Below are 20,686 nucleotides of genomic sequence, written 5' to 3' on the forward strand. Positions count from 1 at the left end.
AATTTTCCCAACTCATCCTATGAGGCCACTGTCACCCTAATACTAACACTAGACAAAGACATTGCAAGAAAAGTGTAGAACTATTTCTCATGAACATAAATTCAAATATCTTCAGCGAAATATTAACAAATCCAATAAAATTTCATTCTACAGATCCTTAATATAATCCATTTCATAGTAAGGGTTAGACAAAGGAGATTTAAAACATTTAAAATATTAATCTTTTAAAGTGCTTCCTGGTTGCTCCAAATAACACTGTAATCCTATTAGTCCAGGGTTTATTGCATTAAGAGTGATAGTTGTTGTTTTGTTTTTTTTTTTTGGCCCCACCTGAGGCATGTGTAAATTCTTGGGCCAGGGATTGAACCCCCACCACAGCAGCTACCTGGCCACAGCAGCTACCTGACAAGAGCTGCTGCAATGACACCAAATCCCTAACCTGCTTTCCCACAGAAGAACTCTGAGCATTTTCATTAATCCCACGTGAGTTAACTCATTCATCATCACAGGATGGACCAGGAGTAGTTTTTTTTTTTTTTTTTCCAATCCAGGGAGCAGGCCACAGTGCTTAGCTTTATAATAGATATCTTGTTTGCTTTAGTTAATCTGATATTTGTTCAGACAATTTGAAGATCCTAACCAAGGCAGGGGCACTCCCATCTGGCTTGCTTCTCTGAATATGTCCAGTCACAGAGCCAGCCTGCAAAGACCCAAGTGCTTCAGATATTTATTCAACTTATTTCATTAGCCCTAAAATTATAGCAAACACCCAGGTAAGCGTTATAAAGCCTTGAAGCAGAAGCTCTTGGGTGAGAGATTTTTAAACTGTGGGTTATTACGTTTTGTGGATTACAACCAACGTTTTAGAAGCTCATATAGGCTTAACTATGTCAAAGTGTTGCTCACCTAGCAATAGTGAATGCTGTTTCGTCAACCTTTTGTTTCAAATTTTAAGGTACGTACTGGGTCTTGTTAAACGTGGACGCATGTTTTTCGAGTCCCTGAGATGAGGTACCAGTGGTGGGTTGATGGGGCAAAGCGCCTGGGGGGCGGGGGGGCAGACACAAGCGCAAGGAGGAACTAGGTTGGCGCAGCCCTGCCTGAGTCAAGGCGCGCCCGCAGGATGGAGAGAGCGGATTGGTCCATCTCCGAAGGTCCAGCCTCAAGGGTCCAGCACACGACGTCTCCTCCACCAATTGGCGGCGGCCTGGACCGGGCGGGCCTCAGGAGGGGCCCTTAGGTAGCGGCTGCGTGCCTGCTCTTGTGGATGAGTCTTTCGACGGCACAGGCACATCGAGCGTGTAGTGCCGGACAGGAGGTCAGACGCACCGGATCTTGTTTGAGTAGCCATGTCTCGTCAAGAAGCTGGCGCCAACGCCTCCTCCTTGGTGGCTGCGTCCCAGCAGGTCACGGTAGTGTCTCAGGTTCCGGAAAGGAGGTCAGCAGAGGAGGCGAATCAGAGAAGTCGAGGAGGCCAGAGGGCCGCTGGAGGTGGAGGCTGGAGGGGCCCTCCCGGGCTCCAGCAGCCTGTAGTCGCTGGTTTCCAGGAACCACCGCTCTCCTTCAGGTTGAAGAACGACTGGGTTGGCGTCGTGATCGGTGAGAGCCGGCGTAGGGTGGGCCCGGGGCGAGGTCTGGGCGAGGGCATCCCCACCCCACCCACCTCACCTCCAATCAGCTGTCACCTAAGGAGACTCCAGTGGCTCCCTGTGATACTTTTGGTGCTAGAATGGTGGTATTCAGTGCACCTCTTGATATTTTATAGAGACGATGTTTTGGGACAGAAAACTCAGACTTACGAAGTCTTGGGGATGAAAGATTAGCTCTTTGGCAGCTTACCCTACAATGAACAACAAAGGAGTGCTGTTTGGGTGCCATGTAGAAAGATAAGAGGTGTAGGGTATTAAAGGCCTGCTCAGAACATTAGCCATATCTTTCAGTTGCACTGAGTTTCCTGAGCATGATTTATCTGCTGAAAACAGGATCTTTTTCTTAGTGTATGTATCTTGAATTTTACAGGTTCGTTTTTGAAAGACTTTTAGAAATGACTAGAATTTAGCTTTGCCCTTTCTAAAAAATTATAGTGGAGTTCCCGTCGTGGCGCAGTGGTTAACGAATCCGACTAGGAACCATGAGGTTGTGGGTTCGGTCCCTGCCCTTGCTCAGTGGGTTAACGATCCGGCGTTGCCGTGAGCTGTGGTGTAGGTTGCAGACGCGGCTCGGTCCCGCGTTGCTGTGGCTCTGGCGTAGGCTAGTGGCTACAGCTCCGATTCGACCCTAGCCTGGGAACCTCCATATGCCGCTGGAGCGGCCCAAAGAAATAGAAAAAAGACAAAAAATAAAAATAAAAAATTATAGTAAACAACATAAAGTCACAGTATTTTTTGACTGTAAGAACAGTATTGTACAGCGATTTCTAGAAGTTTTTTATTTTGCATGACTGAATCTACCTATTGGACAACTCAGTCCCCCATTCCCCCATCCTTGGCAACCACTCTTCTGCTTTGATTGCATTAGACACTTCATCAGCATGGAATCAGCACTGTTTTTTTGTTTTTGTTTTTGTTTTTGTAATGGGCTCATTTCACTTATTGTTGTGTCCTGAAGGTTTATCTGTATTGTCAAACGGCACGGTTTCCTTTTAAAGCTGAAAACTTCTATTGTATGTATGTCACATTTTCTCCATCCATATGTCATCCATATGTTGACATATTTTGCAAATACTGGTGAAATGAATATGTGAATACAGCTATCATCTTGAGATCCTGGTTTCAATTCTTGTGCATAAGTTGCTGGACCATATGGTAGTTCTCTTTTTCGTTTTTAAAGGAATCAGCATACTGTTTCCAGAGTGGCTGCACCAACTTACATTCTCACCCCACAGTGCACAAGAGTTCCTTTTCTCCACATTCTCACCAACACTTGTTATCACTCATCTTTTTGATGATAGCCATTGTAACAGGTGATATCTCATTGTGGTTTTTTGTCATTTTTAATTTTTTATTAAAGTATAGTTGATTTACAATGTTGTGCCTTTTTTTTTTCTTTTTTGGCTGCACCCATGGCATATGAAAGTTCCCAGGCCAGGGATCAATCTGAGCTGCAGCTGCTCTCTCTGCAATGGGTGCAGCAATGCCAGATCCTTAACCCAGCTGAGTCGAGGATTGAACTGGTACTGTGACAGAGACAAATCAGATCATTAACCCACTGGGCCACAGCAGGAACTCCTTTCATTGTAGTTTTGATTTGCATATCTCTGATTCCATCATCTTTTCATATACACTTGTTGAACATAAACATGTCTTTTTTTTTTTTTTTTTTCTTTTCTTTGCCTGCTGCATTTAAAAGTTCCTGGGCCAGGGATTGAACCCTTGGCTACAGTAGCAACAAAACTGTATCCTTTTACTGCTAAGCCACCAAAGAATTCCCATAAATATATTTTTAAAGAAAGGACTATTTCACCACTTTTTTTTTTTTTCTTTTTGCCTTTTCTAGGACCACTCCCACAGCATATGGAGATTCCCAGGCTAGGGGTCTAATTGGAGCTGTAGCCACCGGCTTACGCCAGAGCCACAGCAACTCAGGATCCGAGCCGAGGCTGCGAACTACACCACAGCTCATGGCAACGCCAGATCCTTAACCCACTGAGCGAGGCCAGGGATCGAACCCACAACCTCATGGTTCCTAGTCAGATTCGTTAACCACTGCACCACGATGGGAACTCCATATTTGACCATTTTTTAATTGGATTTTTTATTGCATTTTAGTGTGTAACGGTTCCAATTTCTTCACATTCTCGCCAAGACTTTGTATCTGGATCCAGTTAGTCTTTGCTTGGGCTGATGATGAATCCTTAGTATCTACCTCTGGGAAGAGAGCCTCCTTCCTCCCACCAAAATTTGGAATAGAAAGCTCCTGCTTCCCTTTTTCCAAACTGAAAGTTATTACTGGACCCTAGGAGCTATTGTTTGGATGATTTAGGGAAGAGTAGAGAAATTCTTTGAGCAAAGTAGATAGGTTCCCCCTCCTTGATTTCAAAATTAAAAAACAAAATTCTTTATTTTTAAAAACAGGTCGTGGTGGGTCAAAAATCAAAGAGATCCAGAATACAACATACACCAAAATACAGGTAAGTGATCTGTGTTCTTCAGTCCTTAAAGAGCATAGTTAATTCCTAACTCTAATTTCTGTTCAGTTCTTAACGTACCGTGGTAACTTAGATTGCCAAAGCTCTTCATACTTCTTTTTAAGAATTCACCTAAGCTGTGTGTAGTCCATTCACAGTATCTTAAAGCATCTTTTATAAGGGCTGCACCTGTGGCATATGGAAATTCCCAGGCTGGGGGTTGAATCAGAGCTGCAGCTGCCAGCCTATGCCACAGCCACAGCAATGCCAGATTGGAGCCACTTGTGGCAACACTAGATTCTTAACCCACCGAGTGAGGCCAGGGATTGAACTCTCATCCTCAGGGATGCTAGTTGGGTTCTTAACCCATTGAGCCATAATGGGAACTCCCCATTCATAATATTTTAGATGCTGACTGGTGGAAATTCTATATTTACTCTATACTTTTATCGTATTTGAAGTTGAGTGATGTTGGAAGGTAGAATGATGAAGAAACTTTGGTCTCCTATTTTTCCCTTTGTATCTAGATAATCAAAGGGTACCCTGAAGCAGAAGTAAGAATTTTTGGCACCGAGGAAATGCAGAGCAAAGCAAGAATAGTGATAGACAATATTGTTAAAAAACAAGAAGAATACAAATCAGAACCCAAAGTAGGTAAGTTGTTTTTGCCCACTAAAGCCTTGTAAAATTTTAAATGTTTTTATTCAGTGGTATAGGCCATATTATAGCTACTTTGCCTAATAATAAAGCTTTGGCTTTCCATCATTAAATCTAATCTGTTATAGAATTTTCTATGAAATCCCAGAATGCTTTTCCTTAAACTAAAACACTTACTGTCTGTAGTTAAGACTAGCATTTTCACTTTTGTGTAAAAACAAAAATGACCTTTTAATACCCTTTGCTATTGATGATATAGCAAGGGTTAGTCCTGGCCTTTTGTCTATGGCCACTTCCCTGGAATGTGACTGACTTTGAAAACTGCCTAATTATTTGATATTTTTAAAAATCTAAGATCTGCTTAGACTAGAGAAAAAGCCATTATTGAGCCATTTCCAGAAGCAACAAGAAGAGTCTTGGGTTCAGATGGCAGCATTGCCTTATAGTGTTTCTTGAGAAAGAACCTCTAAAAAGCCTTTAAAACTCTACGTCTTCATCTGTTTACCTGGGGTAACATCTGCCTTACAGGATTATTATAAAGATTGAGTGATGTGTTATTTCTTAGCAGACCCTAGGCGCTCACACTCTTTTAACTTCTCCAATAAAATTTTTTTTTTGGATTTCAGAAATTTAAGTAGATAACTGACAAACCATGACCAGAATTGTCGTGGTATTGTTGTACTAACTTCCTAAATTTTATGTTTTAAGTATTATTGTTGGGTTATTAAAATAGAAAACAGTAAAATGGTTTTGGATTTTGTACTAGTGGGATTTGTTTGGAAACGGATTTGGGGTATTTTTAACAGATGTTGCTGCAATCCAGCCTTTGGATAGAGAAGATACAAAGAAAGATGTTTCAGGAAATCAGAAATTGATTGATTGGGATAAGTTCCGAGAAAATATTCTGGAATGGAGCGAAAAAAAGTGGGCAGGTTAGTGCTACATCCCAGCATTTACATGTGGTATTGTTATTGCTCTTAATTGAGGTTTTTAGCCTCTATTTTAAAAATATGTTGGAGTTCCCCAGGGGCTCAGCAGGTTAGGGATTTGGTTCTGTCACTGCTGCGGTGCAGGTTTGATTCCTGGCCCAGGAACTTCCACATGCCACGAGTGTGACTGAAAAAAAAAATGTGCTGCTTTTAGTAATGAAACCAATAAACAAAATGGCAGTAGAATTTCAAATACTGCAGTTCGTCCCTAGGGCATGATGGTTTCTCTGTGTTGTGATTTATATTATAAATCAAAAGTTAAAATATTTAACCTATGTATACCTTGTCTTATTTGAGGTAACTCGATGCACAAGTTTAATGAAAATACAAAGCTGGGCTGAAAGGGAAATGGAGTGAGTAAACATGCCAACCGTGAGTTCTCATTTTGCTGTGACTGAGCAAAAATTGACATTGGAGTGTTCTGGACAACAAGGACAAAATAAAAAGGGAAAAACATTTAATGAGATCATACAGTTCTTGAAGAAATGTGTTTTTTTTTTAAATTCTCACCTGGAATTTTATATGAAGTATGTTCCCATTATTCACTCAATTTCAGGGTAAATTCAGGCAGTAATTTGGTTATCAGGATGGGGCAGCAAGACAGCAACATTTATTTAAAGTTGGAGAGTAAACATGAGAGTGGTCAGCCTGTCCAGTGCCATGCTGACAGCATGCATTGGGAGATTTGGGTTGGGAGGCCAGAAAAAGGATTTAAGTTTGGAGGAGGTTGATAAGCATTTTAAAAAGTAGCTTCAGAGGATAGAATAAGGATAAATATTTTATTCCTAAAAAGTAATGAGATAAACTTTCAAAGAAAAGAAAGTCAACTATGAGAGAAGAGTTCATCAGTTGTGATGGCTTGTGTGTCTTGTGAAGCATGGTTTCTTTTCTTTTCCTTTTTCTCTTTTTAAATAGAAGTACAGTTGATTTACAATGTTGTGCTAATTTCTGCTGTACAGCCAAATGATTCCGTTATACATATGTATACATTCATTTTTAGTATGCTTTTCCATCATAGTTTATTATAGGATATAAACTATAGTTCTCTGTGCTATGCAGTAGGACCATGTTATTTATCCCCTTTGTGTGTAATAATTTACACCTGCTAACCCCAACCTCCCACTCCATCCCTCTCCCAACTTCCTTCCTCTTGACAAGCACAAATCTATTCTCCTTGTCCTTTAATCTGTTTCTCATTTGTAGATAGGTTCATTTATGTCATATTTTTGTTTGGTTTTGTTTTTCGTCTTTTTTAGGGCCGCACTCTGTGCATATGGACATTCCTAGGCTAGGGGTTGAATCAGAACTGTAGCCATCAGCCTAAGCCATAGCCAGAGCAATGTCAGATCTGAGCCATGCCTTCGACCTATACCACAGCTTATGGCAACACTGGATCTTTAACCCACTTAGCGAGGCCAGGGATCAAACATGCATCCTCATGGATACAAGTCGGGTTCATTACCACTGAGCTATGCTGGGAACTCCCTGTATCATTTTTTTGGGGGGGGGGCTTTTTTAGGGCCACACCCATGGCATATGGAAGTTCCCAGGCTAGGGGTAGAATAAGAGTTACAGCTGCTGGCATATGCTGTAGCCGTAGCAACACAGGAGCTGAGACTGCTACCTACACCACAGCTCACGACAATGCCAGATCCTTAACCCACTAAGCAAGGCAGGGATCGAACCTGCATCCTCATGGATACTAATTGGATTCACTTCCACTGTGCTACAACAGGAACTCCTCTTTTTTTTTTTTTTTCTTTTTTTTGGTTTTCCTTGCTGTGCAAAAGCTTATAAGTTTGATTAGGTCCCATTTGTTTATTTTTATTTCTATTGCCTTGGGAGACTGAACCAAGAAAACATTTGTATGATTTATGTCAGAGAATTATTTTGTCTACGATCTCTTTTAGGATGTTTATGGTAATGTGTCTTATGTCTAATCTTTAAGCATTTTGGAGTTGATTTTTGTGTATGGTGAGAGGGTGTGTTCTAACTTCATTGATTTACATGCAGGTATCCAATTTTCCCAACACAAAACACAACTTGCTGAAGAAGCTATTTTCTTCCCGTTGTATATTCTCACCTCCTTTGTCAAAGATTAACCAACCATAGGTGTCTGGGCTTATTTCTGGGCTCTCTGTTCTATTCCATTGATTGATATGTCTACTTTTGTGCCAATGCCATGCTATTATGATTACTATAACTTCGTAGTATTATCTGAAGTCTGGGAACCTGGGTTATACCTCCTGCTTTATTCTTTTTCTTCAGGATTGCTTTGGCAATTCTGGGTCTTTAATAGTTCCATATAAATTTTAGGATAGTATGTTTCAATTCCTTGAAAAATGTCATGGGTAATTGATAGTGATTGCATTAAATTTGTAGGTTGCTTTGGGTAGTATGACTATTTTAATAATATTAATTTTCCAAGAGCATGGAATATCTTTCCGTTTCTTTGAATCGTATTAAATTTCCTGTACTAATGCTTTATAGTTCTCAGTGTATAATTCTACTTGGTCAGATTTATTCCCAGGTATCTTATTTTGGGGGGTGCAATTTTAAAAGGTGTTGTTTACATTCTCTTTCTCGTATTTCATTGTTAGTGTAAAGAAGTGCAACTGATTTCTGTATATTAATGTTGTATCCCGCTACCTTGCTGTATTGATTTATCAGTTCTGGTAGTTTTTGTGTGGAGTCCTTAGGATTTTCTATATATCATATCACGTCATCTGCATATAATGACAGTTTTACCTCTTCCCTTCCAATTTGGATAGCTTTTACTTCTTTTTCTTGTCTGATTGCTGTGGCTAGGACTTAGACAATACTATGCTGAAAAGAAGATGTGAGAGTGGGTATTTTTGTCTCATTACAGATTTTAGCAGAAGTCTGTCAGCTTTTTTCTGCTGAGTGTTGTATTGGCTGTGAATTTGTCATAGATAGCTTTTTATTATGTTGAGATAAAATCCCTCTGTACCCACTTTGGTAAGGGTTTTTGTCATGAATGGATGTTGAATTTTGCCAGATGCTTTTTCTGCATCTGTTGAGATTGATCAAGGGGTTTTTGTCTTTTAAGTGGTGTATCACATTGATTGATTTGTGTTTTTTTGGCTGTAATGTCCTGAAAATATCAATTAGGTTTAACTATCTTATCAATTAAACCTAATATCAATTAGGTTTAACTATCTTATTATATCATTTGGGGTCTTGTTGCCTTATTGGTTTTCTGTCTAGAAGATCTATCCAGTGGTGTGAAGGGGGTGTTGAAGTCTCCTACTGTTATTGTGTTTCCATCATTTTCTTGCTCTATGTCTGTTAGTATTTGTTTTATGTATTTGGGTGCTCCTGTATTATGTGTATATATTTTGATGAGTGTAAAATCCTCTTTTTGTGTTGATCCTTTTATCATTGAATAGAGTCCTTCTCTATCTTTCTTTGTGGCCTTTGTTTTGAAGTCTGTTTTGTCTGATCGAGTATTGTGACCCCCCCTTCCTGTCATTTCCATTTTACATAAAATATCTCTTTCCATCCTCTCACTTTAAATCCATGTGTTTCCTGTGCCCTAAAGTGGGTTTCTTTTAGGCAGAATATTTTAGGCTCCTATTTTTTTTTTTTAATCAGCCTACTACTCCAATGAGAGCATTTAGTCCATTGACATTTAAGGAATTATTGATAGATATGTATATAATGCATTTTAAACTTGTTTTCCTATTGATTATATATTTCTTCTTTGTCCCTTTTTTTTTCTTTTTGTGGTTTGATTATTTTGTGTTAGACTTACATTCTCTTGTCAATCTATTGTATGTTTTTTGATTTGTGGTTACCCTATTTTTCAAGTATTTTGACCCCTTTCCATTTCTACTCTGCTTAGACCGGTAGTCATAGGTTCAAACACATTTTAGGGGAAAAAAAATCTACCTTTTCTTACTGTCCTCTCCCACATTTTAGGGTTTTGTTGTCCCATTTTCCATCTTCTTGGTCATCCTTTTGCAGTTTATTGTAGTTATCATCACTTCCACAGAAATTTTTTGATTTCTTCTTTTTCTTAATCTGTGTACTGGCTTATTTAAGTGATTTACTTTCCAACTGTGATTATCTTTTTCTTACAGATTCTTCTTTTCTATTTAGAGAAGAATTTTTAGCATTTCTTTTAGGATAGGTTTAGTATTGTTGCATTCTTTTAGTTTTTGAGAAATTCTTGTCTGTGAAATTCTTTATCTCTCCTTTTATGCTAAATGATAATTTTGCTGGGTAGAGAATCCTAGGTTGCACGTTTTTCCCTTTCAGAACTTTGAATGTATTTTTCCATTCCCTTCTGGCCTGCAACATTTCTGTAGAGAAATCAGCTGATAGCCTTATGGTTGTTCCCTTGTAATTAACTCTTTATTCTCTGCTTGCTGCCTTTTAAAATCTTCTTTTTAACTTTTCCAGTTTTTTTATGATATGTCTTAGTGTAGGTCTGTTTGGATTCATCTTATTTTGGACATTCTGTGCTTTCTGTACCTGGATCTGTTTCCTTGTTTAGGTTTGAGAAATTTTCAGCCATAATTTCTTCAAGTATGTTTTTGATTCCCTTTTGTCTTTCTTCCCCCTCTGGAATCCTATTATATGTAGATCGGCATGCTTTATATTAATTAACCTACAGGTCTCATATTCCTTTCTCTCTCTCTCTTTTTAAAAATTTTTTTTCGATTTGGCTTTCTGTCTGCTGTCCTGATTGGGTTATTTCCATCATGCTATCTTCCAGGTTCTTATTCTTTCTTCTGTATTATTCATTCTGCTATTTATTGCCTTTAGTCTTGCTTCCTCTTTACAGTTCTAATTCCTTTTTACAGTAATCTGCATTTCTGTCAATAGTCTCTCTTAGTTCTTTTGGTATTTTCATTATCTCCATTTTGAAATCTGTATCTATTAGACTAAAGAGGTCTGTTTCATTGTTTATTCTTTCAGGGGAATTCTCTTGATCTTTTAACTGGGAGTGGTTCCTCTGCTTCTTCACTTTACTTCTATTTCTTTTATTCTGTGTGTTTAGGAGAAACAGTTGTCTACTCTTGTCTTGGAGGGCTATTTATATGCAGGAGCATCCCTGTGTAACTTGTGTGGGTTTAATATTTTTGGTGCAAGAACTGTTTTTAGTATGGGTGTCTGTTGCCTCTTTCCTCAGTGTTTACTGGCTTTTATCCCCTTGATAGTAGATGTGGCAGCTGGTTCCTGGCCCTGGAGTTCTTGGCAGTGGTGGCAGCTCAGGTGCACACCCAGAGCATGCAGTGGGAGCAGACCGTAGTTTGCAATCACTCCTGGAGCCAGGCAGCAGTGGCAGTTCAAGGGACTTGTTTTATATTTAACTATTAAAGATGTTTTTTTGGGGGTGAAAAATGTCACTGAATGACAAACAAAAACAGAGATCTCTTAGAGGCTGGCATAAGCCTTGCTGGCAAAGTGTAGAAAAACTCTCTAAAACGGTATCTATGCAAGGTGAACTTAATGTATATTTTACTTTGATTTCTATTGTTTTGAATAAGTGTCAATGAAATATAAATTCTCAGTAATAATCAAAATTTGAATTTTGGCCTTTGTCCCAGGTTTACCTCTAATTAAGAAAAACTTTTACATGGAGTCAGAAATAACAAGTTCAATGTCACAGGAACAAGTGCAGAATTGGAGGTCGGTAGTTTTATTACTTTTTAGTGAGTATTTGTGGTTATGTTGGTAAATTAATTCATTAGGAAGAGATTTTAAATTATTGCATTTGAAGCTATAGCTTCCATATTCAAAAGAAAACTTGGCTACATCCTCTATAATATGTATTAGAGCATTGCTATCCAATAAAACTTTTGGCAGAGAGGGGAAAAGGGCTGTATTTGTGTCTAGAGTAGTTACTATCCACATATGGAAAACACTTAAAATATAGCTAGTATAATTGAGAAACTGAATTTTAAAATTTAAGTTTAAAGAGATATGTGTTAGTGCCTACACATTTAGACAACAAGTGTTAGACAACAATTTTAGAGAATTATTTCTACAACTGTTGAAAATCATAAGAAATAAATCTGATATCTGAATATCCAAATAATTTCTTATTCTTCAATCCTTATTTTCTGGAATTAAAGGTCCCACAGGCAACATTTTTAAAAATATATGTTACAAAATTAAGGTAGTATGATATAGCAGACTGAGCAGGTAGTCTAGGATTGGGACAAGTAACTAAAGATCACCTGTCAGATGAGAATAATTTCCACTTCAAAGGATTATTGAGGATTAATTAAGAAATTGTCTGTGGAATAATATAGCCCCTCAGGTGTTTGCCAAACCTGACATTGATTCATGAAGCATATAATTTTCAGACTCTATTCTTAACCTTTCCATGACATTTTCATTAGCCCATTCATACATGCAGGGTATGAATTGTATGAATTTCCTTCTCTGGAAGTATTCTGGTTTAAAAAAAAGACGGACTCACTTCTGTTTCTTATTACATTTTACTGTAACTCAACTAGCAGTCTGATTATAATCATTTGCAGTTGAATTTCTAGATATGACCTGAATTGATGTTGGAAAAAATGTCTTGCCTGGGGTGACCAAAGTCGTTAATCCTTTGTTCTATTTTTCCTTAAAGGAAAGAAAATTATAATATAATGTGTGATGACTTGAAAGATGGTGAGAAACGTCCTATTCCCAATCCTGCTTGTAAATTTGAGGATGCATTTCAGTGTTACCCTGAAGTGATGATAAACATTAAAAAGGCAGGTTTTCAAAAGCCAACACCAATTCAGGTATGCTTTTTTAAATTCTAACATTTCACTGACTCCCCCCCCCCACAAATAATTTCTGGTTATTGGAAGTTATAAAGCCAAGGAGCAACTGGCTATTATGAGCAGTCTTGCAGTACATCTATCACTGCCTAGAACTTAAAATGTTGAAAGAAGTTTGGGGCTGAGGGAGGGGGAACACTTGACAGAAAGAAATGAGCCTTTTATTTTAATATTTATCATTCTGTTTCAGTCACAGGCATGGCCAATCATTCTACAAGGAATAGATCTTATAGGAGTAGCCCAGACTGGAACAGGGAAGACATTGTCCTACCTAATGCCTGGATTTATTCATGTTGACTCACAACCTGTGTAAGAATTTCTACATCAGGTTTCTTTTTAGGGGACTGATAGATATGGATACCAAAAATGAAGCTAAAGTTTCTTCTATTGCATGGTCAAAAGACAGTATCTTGTCTCAAGGAAATATACCTGTATTTTGCTGTTGGAATATAAGTTAACAGAGTAGGAGTTTCTGTTGTGGCCTAGCAGGTTAAGAATCTGACTAGTATCTATGAAGATGTGGGTTTTATCCCTGGCCTCCCTCAGTGGGTTAAAAATCTGGCGTTGCTGCAAGCTGCAGCATAGGTCACAGATGTGGCTCGGATCCTACATTGCTGTGGTTGTGGCTGGCAGCTGTAGCTCTGATTTGACCCCTAGCCAGGGAACTTCCCTATACTGCAGGTTCAGCCCTAAAAAGAAAAAAAAAAAAAAAGAAAAGAAATTGACAAAACATTTTTAGGAAGCAATAGATAGTATCTACCAAAAGCCTACCCCCCCCCACCACAATGTACAGAGGCTTGATATAGGATCTTGGTTCCCAGATCAGGGATCAAACCTGGGCAGTGGTGCAGGCACCAAATCCAATCCACTAGACCACCAGGGAACTCCCCTAAAAGTCTTAATAGTGAAACACTGGAAGCAAATTGTTTAAATTATTAGAAGCAAATTGTTTAAATTATCATGTCCAATACAATTCTATGAGCATGTTTGAGGATAGGAGAGCATTGGCCATGTTAAATGAAAAGTCTGGTATCTGGGCCCTAGGATTTTTTTTGGCTTGGCTGTTTTTCTATACTCCTTCACTTTTTATGCATGGTGCATGTTTGTGACTTTCACAGTCATTGCTACCAATTTTCAAAGCACTGAATGAAGGTCCTATGTATCTGAGATGGCTACTTTAATAATGTGTTTTGGCTACTTTGATAATGTGTTTTCTCTCCAAAGAGCCAGGAATGGGCCCGGCATGTTAGTCCTTACACCCACTCGAGAATTAGCTCTGCAAGTGGAAGCTGAGTGTTCTAAGTATTCATATAAAGGTCTTAAAAGGTAAGTCATTTCTTTGGCCATTCCTCCATCAGCATTTTAATCATTTGTAGCTTTATACATCCTCTCCATTATTTTTCATGCATCATGAGAAGCTGATTGGCACAGCGTGGGTCAGCTATTACCCCTGATCCAAATAAACTATAGCCAGGGTGGTTAGGTCAAATAACAAGGATGTGAACATGGCCCTTCGTAGAACACATCCCTGTGGGTTGATGGGTGTGGATAGTTTAGAAAGGACCCAGTAATACTATACTACTACTTTTCAATTTTATATTCAAAATGCTTAAGCTGGGATTTTGAATTGTGGTGGAATATTCCCTGCCTGAATATGAACCTCTGTATTTTTTTTAAGTGTTTGTGTATATGGTGGTGGAGATCGAGATGGACAAATAAAAGACTTATTGAAAGGTGTAGATATCATCATTGCAACTCCTGGGAGGCTCAATGATCTGCAAATGAATAACTTTGTGTACTTGAAGAGCATAAGCTACCTGGTAATCATGGAGTAAGGGTTTGGGATGCTGGGAGGAAAAACTGAACTCTTATCAAATCCTTTATGATGGCTGTCCATTTCATAATGGTATTAAGGTAATTCCATTTTAGTATTTTATATATGTTGGAAAAAATGTAGATAAGTAGAAAAGAATTCCACATGAATATTTTAGACATTAAATTGTTTTTTCATTAAATAGATTTAGAAACTATTAGTTGGCAAACTTAAATCTTTGTTGCAACTACAGATAGCTTAGGTAATGGGGAAAATGAGAAAATTATCTTAGTATTCATAAAGAGAGCATACACTAGCTTCCTTCCATATCTAATCTAGCTATTTTTAATGCAGGTATTAGATGAAGCTGACAAGATGCTGGATATGGGATTTGAACCCCAGATAATGAAGATTTTATTAGATATACGCCCAGACAGGCAGACAGTTATGACAAGGTAGGTATATGTATAATTTGCTAGTACGCAAAGTAGAAATTAGTAGAACAAAATCCATTTGAGTTTAGAGCCTTACTTGAAAGTACTTTGAGATCCCTAGATGAAAGATATGTCATCACTTAGTATAGGAAATCAGTGTATAGCAGCTTAACAATGACTATCACATTTTCTGAATCACAAATAAGCTTTCTATGAAAATATGCAAGGAAGACTGTTTCATTAGGGGTCTCAGATTTGAAAAAGTCATCACTTGTCCTTGGAGGTAAACATTTGATTACAGAATACTTTTTTTTTTTTTTTGCCCAAGATAAAGCTGAGGCAGCAAGTCATTTAAACGCAGGGTGACCTATAGACCATTTCTCTTGGGCTTATAGTTTTGTCATTAGCATAAAAAAAGGAGATAATTGGGGGAGTTCCCCTTAAGCATAGTGGAAACGAATCCCACTAGTATCCCTGAGGATGCCGGTCAGATCCCTGGCTTTGCTCAGTAGGTCAGGGATCTGGCGTTGCTGTGAGTTGTAGTATAGATCACAGACAGTGTTGCTGTGGCTGTGGTATAGGCCAGCAGCTGTAGCTCCTATTAGACTCTTAGCCTGGGAATTTCCATGTGTCATGGTTGTGGCCCTGAAAAGCAAAAAAAAAAAAAAAAAAAAAAAGAGAGATGATTATCAAAATACACTGAATTAATTTATTTTGTTTTCTTTCACTTCACATATTTGTAATTAGTATGAAAGTACAAAAGGTGGTTACTTTTATAATATATAGTTGAAGGAACATCTGACTTTATATATCTGTTCATCAGTACAGTTAAAATGGTTTTTTTTGGCGTAAGCACTTGGTTTGGGCTGCTGACAATATATTAAAAACACTGGTGTCTTTTTGCCTTTTATAAAGGCCATGAGAAAACTAATCTAACAACTGAATTCATTTTCCCCTTCCATAGAGTAGAAAGATATAGATCTCCTTTACCTTTTCTTTATAAACCTATTACATTTATTTAAAAATTTAATATAGTAGCTTCATTATAGTTGAGTGATTTGTTGTGAAGCACACTTGTTCTGTGAAATGAGCCTCATTGAAAAGTACTGAATTTGTCTTTCATGAGCACTTTGGTTCATAGCATTCTTAGGGAAACTTAGTGATGTTTAATTTATAATGAATTTTTCATGTTTGTGTGTTATGTTTTATTTCCAGTGCAACGTGGCCATATGCTGTCCGTAGACTCGCACAATCTTATTTGAAAGAGCCCATGATTGTGTATGTGGGTACTTTGGATCTAGTTGTAAGCTTCTTTTTAATTACTATTATTTATATCTTATTAAATATGGAAATTTTTGGCATTATAAAGTTCTCTAGCCCTTCATTTCATAATTGAAATTGGCCTTCCAATTAATCATTAATGAAAATTGACCTTTTTATTTAAATTACTGATGATTAATAATGGGTCATTGTCTAGGCTCATTTCATTAGACTTCACAAATGATGGGGTAAATACTTCAAAGTCTGTTTTATCACTGGGTCCAAAAAACGGTACCAATGATATTTTGAAATTTTGAATTGTTGTCGAAATATTTATGTAATGGAAACTCTTTCTGTCATAAGCTGAACATCTTCCTTCCTTTCTTACAAAAAGGCTGTGTCCAAAATTCATGGTGATAGTTTCTGTAAGCTTGGCCTCAAACCATGGTTATTCCTTTTCCTACAAGAGTAACCAGTCACTTTCAGCACACTGCCAAGCATTCAACAGTTCGCAAGCTAGCTTGGCTGAGTAAGAGGCAAAAAGTGAAAAACTTGAGTTATAAATCCTTGAGTAGAAACAGGTAATTGTGCAAGGACCTGCCATTTTCCTGCTAGCAGTTTATTAGAATATTTAAGACATGATAGAAATAAGATGGATTTTAAGCCAGTGTATGGGATTTTTCCATTAATGTTGATGTATTATGATCCTTTTAGGCTGTAAGTACTGTGAAGCAAAATATAATAGTGACCACAGAAGACGAGAAACGATCACACATCCAAACTTTCATTGAGAGTATGTCTCCCAAAGACAAAGTCATAATTTTTGTTAGCCGGAAAGCTGTGTAAGTATATTTTTTACGTTTAAGTTATCAGTCATGGTTTTGTTTTAGCATTGTTTCTATTTGTGTACTTATGTCAGGTGAATGTGTGTATATGTCTTACAGTATGTTGCCTCAGATTCTTACTAACAGAAGTAAAACTAATGAATTGATGGTAGTATTAGAATAAGCACTTAGGTCCCTGACTTTATCTTTTGCTTCAGCGCTGATCATTTATCAAGTGACCTGGGTATCCGGCATATATCCGTAGAGTCTCTGCATGGCAACAGAGAACAGGGTGATCGAGAGAGAGCATTAAAAAACTTTAAAACAGGTACATTTATACAATTAGTATTGCATTTAGTATTTGCATTTAAAAGTGTACAGTTTCAGTGCCTGGACTTGGCTGAGTGATGGCACCTTTCCATGGAACCCATTTCTAAGACCTGTCCTAAGTTTGCAGATTTCCGAACTATACTTGTTCTATATTGTAATCAGACTCTCAGTACTATCAAGCTAATGTTTAAACCTGGATATCAAGGTAATAATTTGTAGCGGGGGGAATTGTCTCTTAATTTACCTGAAAGGCATCTCTCTTTGACATGGTTCATAGACCATTTGAACTGTGGTATCGATTGTGTTATAACTCTCCAGCAGTTAAAGGCTAAGTAACCCTTCCCCATCTTAACTGTCTTTAAGTGTTTTGATATTAAAAGCAGTAATTGTTCGCCTCATTAGATATTAGAGGACAGATGTGTCTTGGGTTGGTTTATTCCAGAATATGTCTGTTCTTTTAGGTAAAGTGAGAATACTGATTGCTACTGATTTAGCATCTCGTGGTCTTGATGTCCATGATGTCACCCATGTCTATAATTATGATTTTCCCCGGAACATCGAAGAATATGTGCACAGAGTAGGGCGTACTGGGAGAGCAGGGTAAGTTAATGTAGTCTACCCACAAAAAGAAGCCAAGCCTGGGCTCTCACTCTCCTCACAGACTACTCTTACGTAGAATACTTCGGTTCTTTTGCCTGTAAATTGTCTGGGCTGCCCTGAACCTGCTTTACTATGTTATCCCTCCCCGACTGGCCTGTTCCAGAATCACCCAGACTGCTCTGTGATTAGCTGTATGTAACTGTTTCTGGCTCCAGTCTTTGCTTTATATCTGTAGTGTCACAACACTGAGCTATATCCATTGATTACTCTGTTGTCCAAATCAGCATGTGTAAGAAAACCTTTTTTTGCCCCCTCTGAGAGTGCTATCATAAAACCCTTGTGACATGCTGCTTAAACAACTGCAGATTATTTAGATTACAAATTGCCATTGGAATGGCTCAATCTTAATATATACAGAGTTGGGCTTTTGAAAGAGTTGAGGTTTTGCTGCTGCTGATTTTATTCTGTTTTTCTACCTGAATCATGAATATACATTATAAATCAAATTACAATGAGATTTTTTTCCCCCTTGAAGGAGGACTGGGGTATCTATTACCCTTATTACGAGAAGTGATTGGAAGATTGCTGGTGAATTAATTCATATTCTGGAAAGAGCAAATCAAGTGAGAATATACAACTCATTTTCTCATGTTCAAATTTCATTTATTTTATTTCAAGTATTGCGGCTTACTGTCCATCAGGAAATACAGATATTACACAAGGAATTAAACATATATAGAGGGCTGTAGCGGCAAAGATGAGGCACTATCCTTTGTATTTAGAGAACTGACCTAATAGGGATGAGCATCACTGAACCCTGCGGAGGAAGGACCCAGGGGGGTGGAGGTTGGAGAGTGTAGAGGAAGCAGGAGGCATCCTTGGGCCCAGAGGTGAGAATGGCACCAGATAAGGGCAATAAAAGCAGGAGAGCAGTGTACTTACTGATGGGTGTTTTTTTAAGATCAGTCTGGTTTTTATAGCTTGAAGACTCAGTGTTTAATATATGCAGAGGGATGCATTTCATTCTGTTTGGAAGATGCCATATAAGCAGTTGTGGAGATTCTCTGAAGATTTGGAGACATTTTAGCATATTGTAGAAAAGCTGTTCTATTGAAAGAATCACTCACTTCTAATAACACATTTAATGGTTTCAGAGTATCCCAGAGGATCTTGTAGAGATGGCTGAGAGATATAAAGCAAATAAACTGAAAAAAGAAATGGAAAAAAAATTGGGAAGACCCCAAGGAAAACCCAAGAAGTTTTATTATTAATATATGTTGAAAAGGGGTACTGGCCTACTTAAAAGAGGTAAAATTTGAATAATATGGACTTTCAAATGTCAATTTTCCTTAATAGGCTTTGTTATCAATCATCACTATCTCTGAGTCATTAACATAATAAGTAGGTTTTTATTTTTTATCTGTCACATTAATTCCAGTTAATGTATCTTAAAATTAATTCAGAGGTGAGAAACAAAAGCTTTAAGTTGTGCAAAGAGATCATTAAGAGTATAATGGAATTGGTGAATAAATTGTTATATCCTCTTTTCTGAGCAATTAGGTAGTAATGTATCAATTATAAATATGTATTCATATGTCTTTTGAGCAGCAATTCCCCTTGTAGGAATGAATTCTATGAATATCTCTGTATATACAAATAAAGATTTACATAATATACCAATATTTGCAGGAGGAAGACTATAACATAAATGTCTAGTAAGGAGCTATATTGAATAAATTAGAATATTTTTGCAAATCACACATCATGTAAGGGATTAATACCTACAACGTAGAGAATTCCTAAAATTGAGCAAAAACAACCCGATTATAGAAAATAGGCAAAGGACTTGGTTAGATATGTCTCCAAAGACTTGGACATTTGTATGTCTTTGGAGACATGTCTACAAATGCCCAAGTTAGGATGCTCAGCTTCACTAATCACTAGGGAAATAAATCAAAGATTACCTCACCCCTGTTAGGACAGCTTCTACTTACATGACTGAACAGTACACTTTGAAATGGTTAGAATGGTAAATTTTGTGTTATCACAATTAAAAATTTTAAAAAGTATTTGGGAACATCAATTTATGTTTTTCTACTTATTTTTCAGAATTTGAGATTTTTTTGGAGATATTTTAAGGTACTATATGGAAGTATTGGAGACATGCTGGCTGCATGAAGAGACTTGACTGATTCTTAAAATAATAGTGTTTAAAATGTAGAATTCAATATTTTATACTTTCTCTAATAAAAATATTTAAACTTGAGTTGACAATTTTTTATGGATATTAAGGGCTGTAGCATTGAAATTTCACTTTTTACTATCTTTATTTAAAGAAATTAAAGCAAATTTTGTCTCCTATAATGTTGCTGTAAGGTCAGTCTTTAAAGGGTTTAAAGACTTGTTCAGATGTTGTCATAGCAGTGAAAAAGATGCTGTTAACACAATAAATGTTTTACTCTGATAAAAAGACAAGCTGATCTTTGATACTTTTCTTACTACTTTACCTACTTTGAAATAAAACAGTAAAAAGATTCCATGGGACCAAAATATGCAACAGCCATTTTTTACATTTTATTTTTTATTTTTCTAAAATTATTGTTGATTTACAATGTTGTGCCAATTTCTGCTGTACAGCAAAGTGACCCAAGCATTCATATATATACATTCTTTTTCTTATACCATCTTCTGTCACGTTCTATCCAAAAAGATTGGATATAGTTCTCTGTACTGTACAGTAGGACCTCATTGCTTATCCATTCTAAATGTATTTTTTACATTTTAGCCTAGCATTCCATGCTAAAGTAAATTCTAGGTAAATTCATTTCTGTCAAAGCTTCTTTGACT

General features: G+C 37.4%; 1 protein-coding gene across 1 annotated transcript; it reads left to right on the forward strand.

Annotated features, from left to right (window-relative positions):
* DDX43 (DEAD-box helicase 43) lies at positions 1,294-20,297 on the forward strand. Its single transcript, XM_001925409.5, has 17 exons — positions 1,294-1,599; positions 4,074-4,129; positions 4,654-4,780; positions 5,590-5,715; positions 11,349-11,430; positions 12,383-12,539; positions 12,769-12,887; positions 13,803-13,904; positions 14,257-14,398; positions 14,746-14,846; positions 16,041-16,128; positions 16,800-16,927; positions 17,128-17,237; positions 17,701-17,839; positions 18,375-18,462; positions 18,994-19,147; positions 19,949-20,297. Exons 1-16 carry the CDS (start codon positions 1,350-1,352, stop codon positions 19,108-19,110), a joined length of 1,932 nt encoding a protein of 643 aa, XP_001925444.2. The 5' UTR covers positions 1,294-1,349; the 3' UTR covers positions 19,111-19,147; positions 19,949-20,297.

The sequence above is a fragment of the Sus scrofa genome, chromosome 1, assembly GCF_000003025.6.
Source record: "Sus scrofa isolate TJ Tabasco breed Duroc chromosome 1, Sscrofa11.1, whole genome shotgun sequence".
Lineage (NCBI taxonomy): Eukaryota > Metazoa > Chordata > Mammalia > Artiodactyla > Suidae > Sus > Sus scrofa.

Bases quoted from the DNA above. Each gene is read 5' to 3' on its own strand.
- DDX43 (XM_001925409.5), top strand. From the start codon at position 1,350: ATGTCTCGTCAAGAAGCTGGCGCCAACGCCTCCTCCTTGGTGGCTGCG. The intron at 12,540-12,768 runs GTATGCTTTTTT...ATTCTGTTTCAG, and splicing joins AAAAGCCAACACCAATTCAG to TCACAGGCATGGCCAATCAT. The intron at 12,888-13,802 runs GTAAGAATTTCT...TTCTCTCCAAAG, and splicing joins CATGTTGACTCACAACCTGT to AGCCAGGAATGGGCCCGGCA.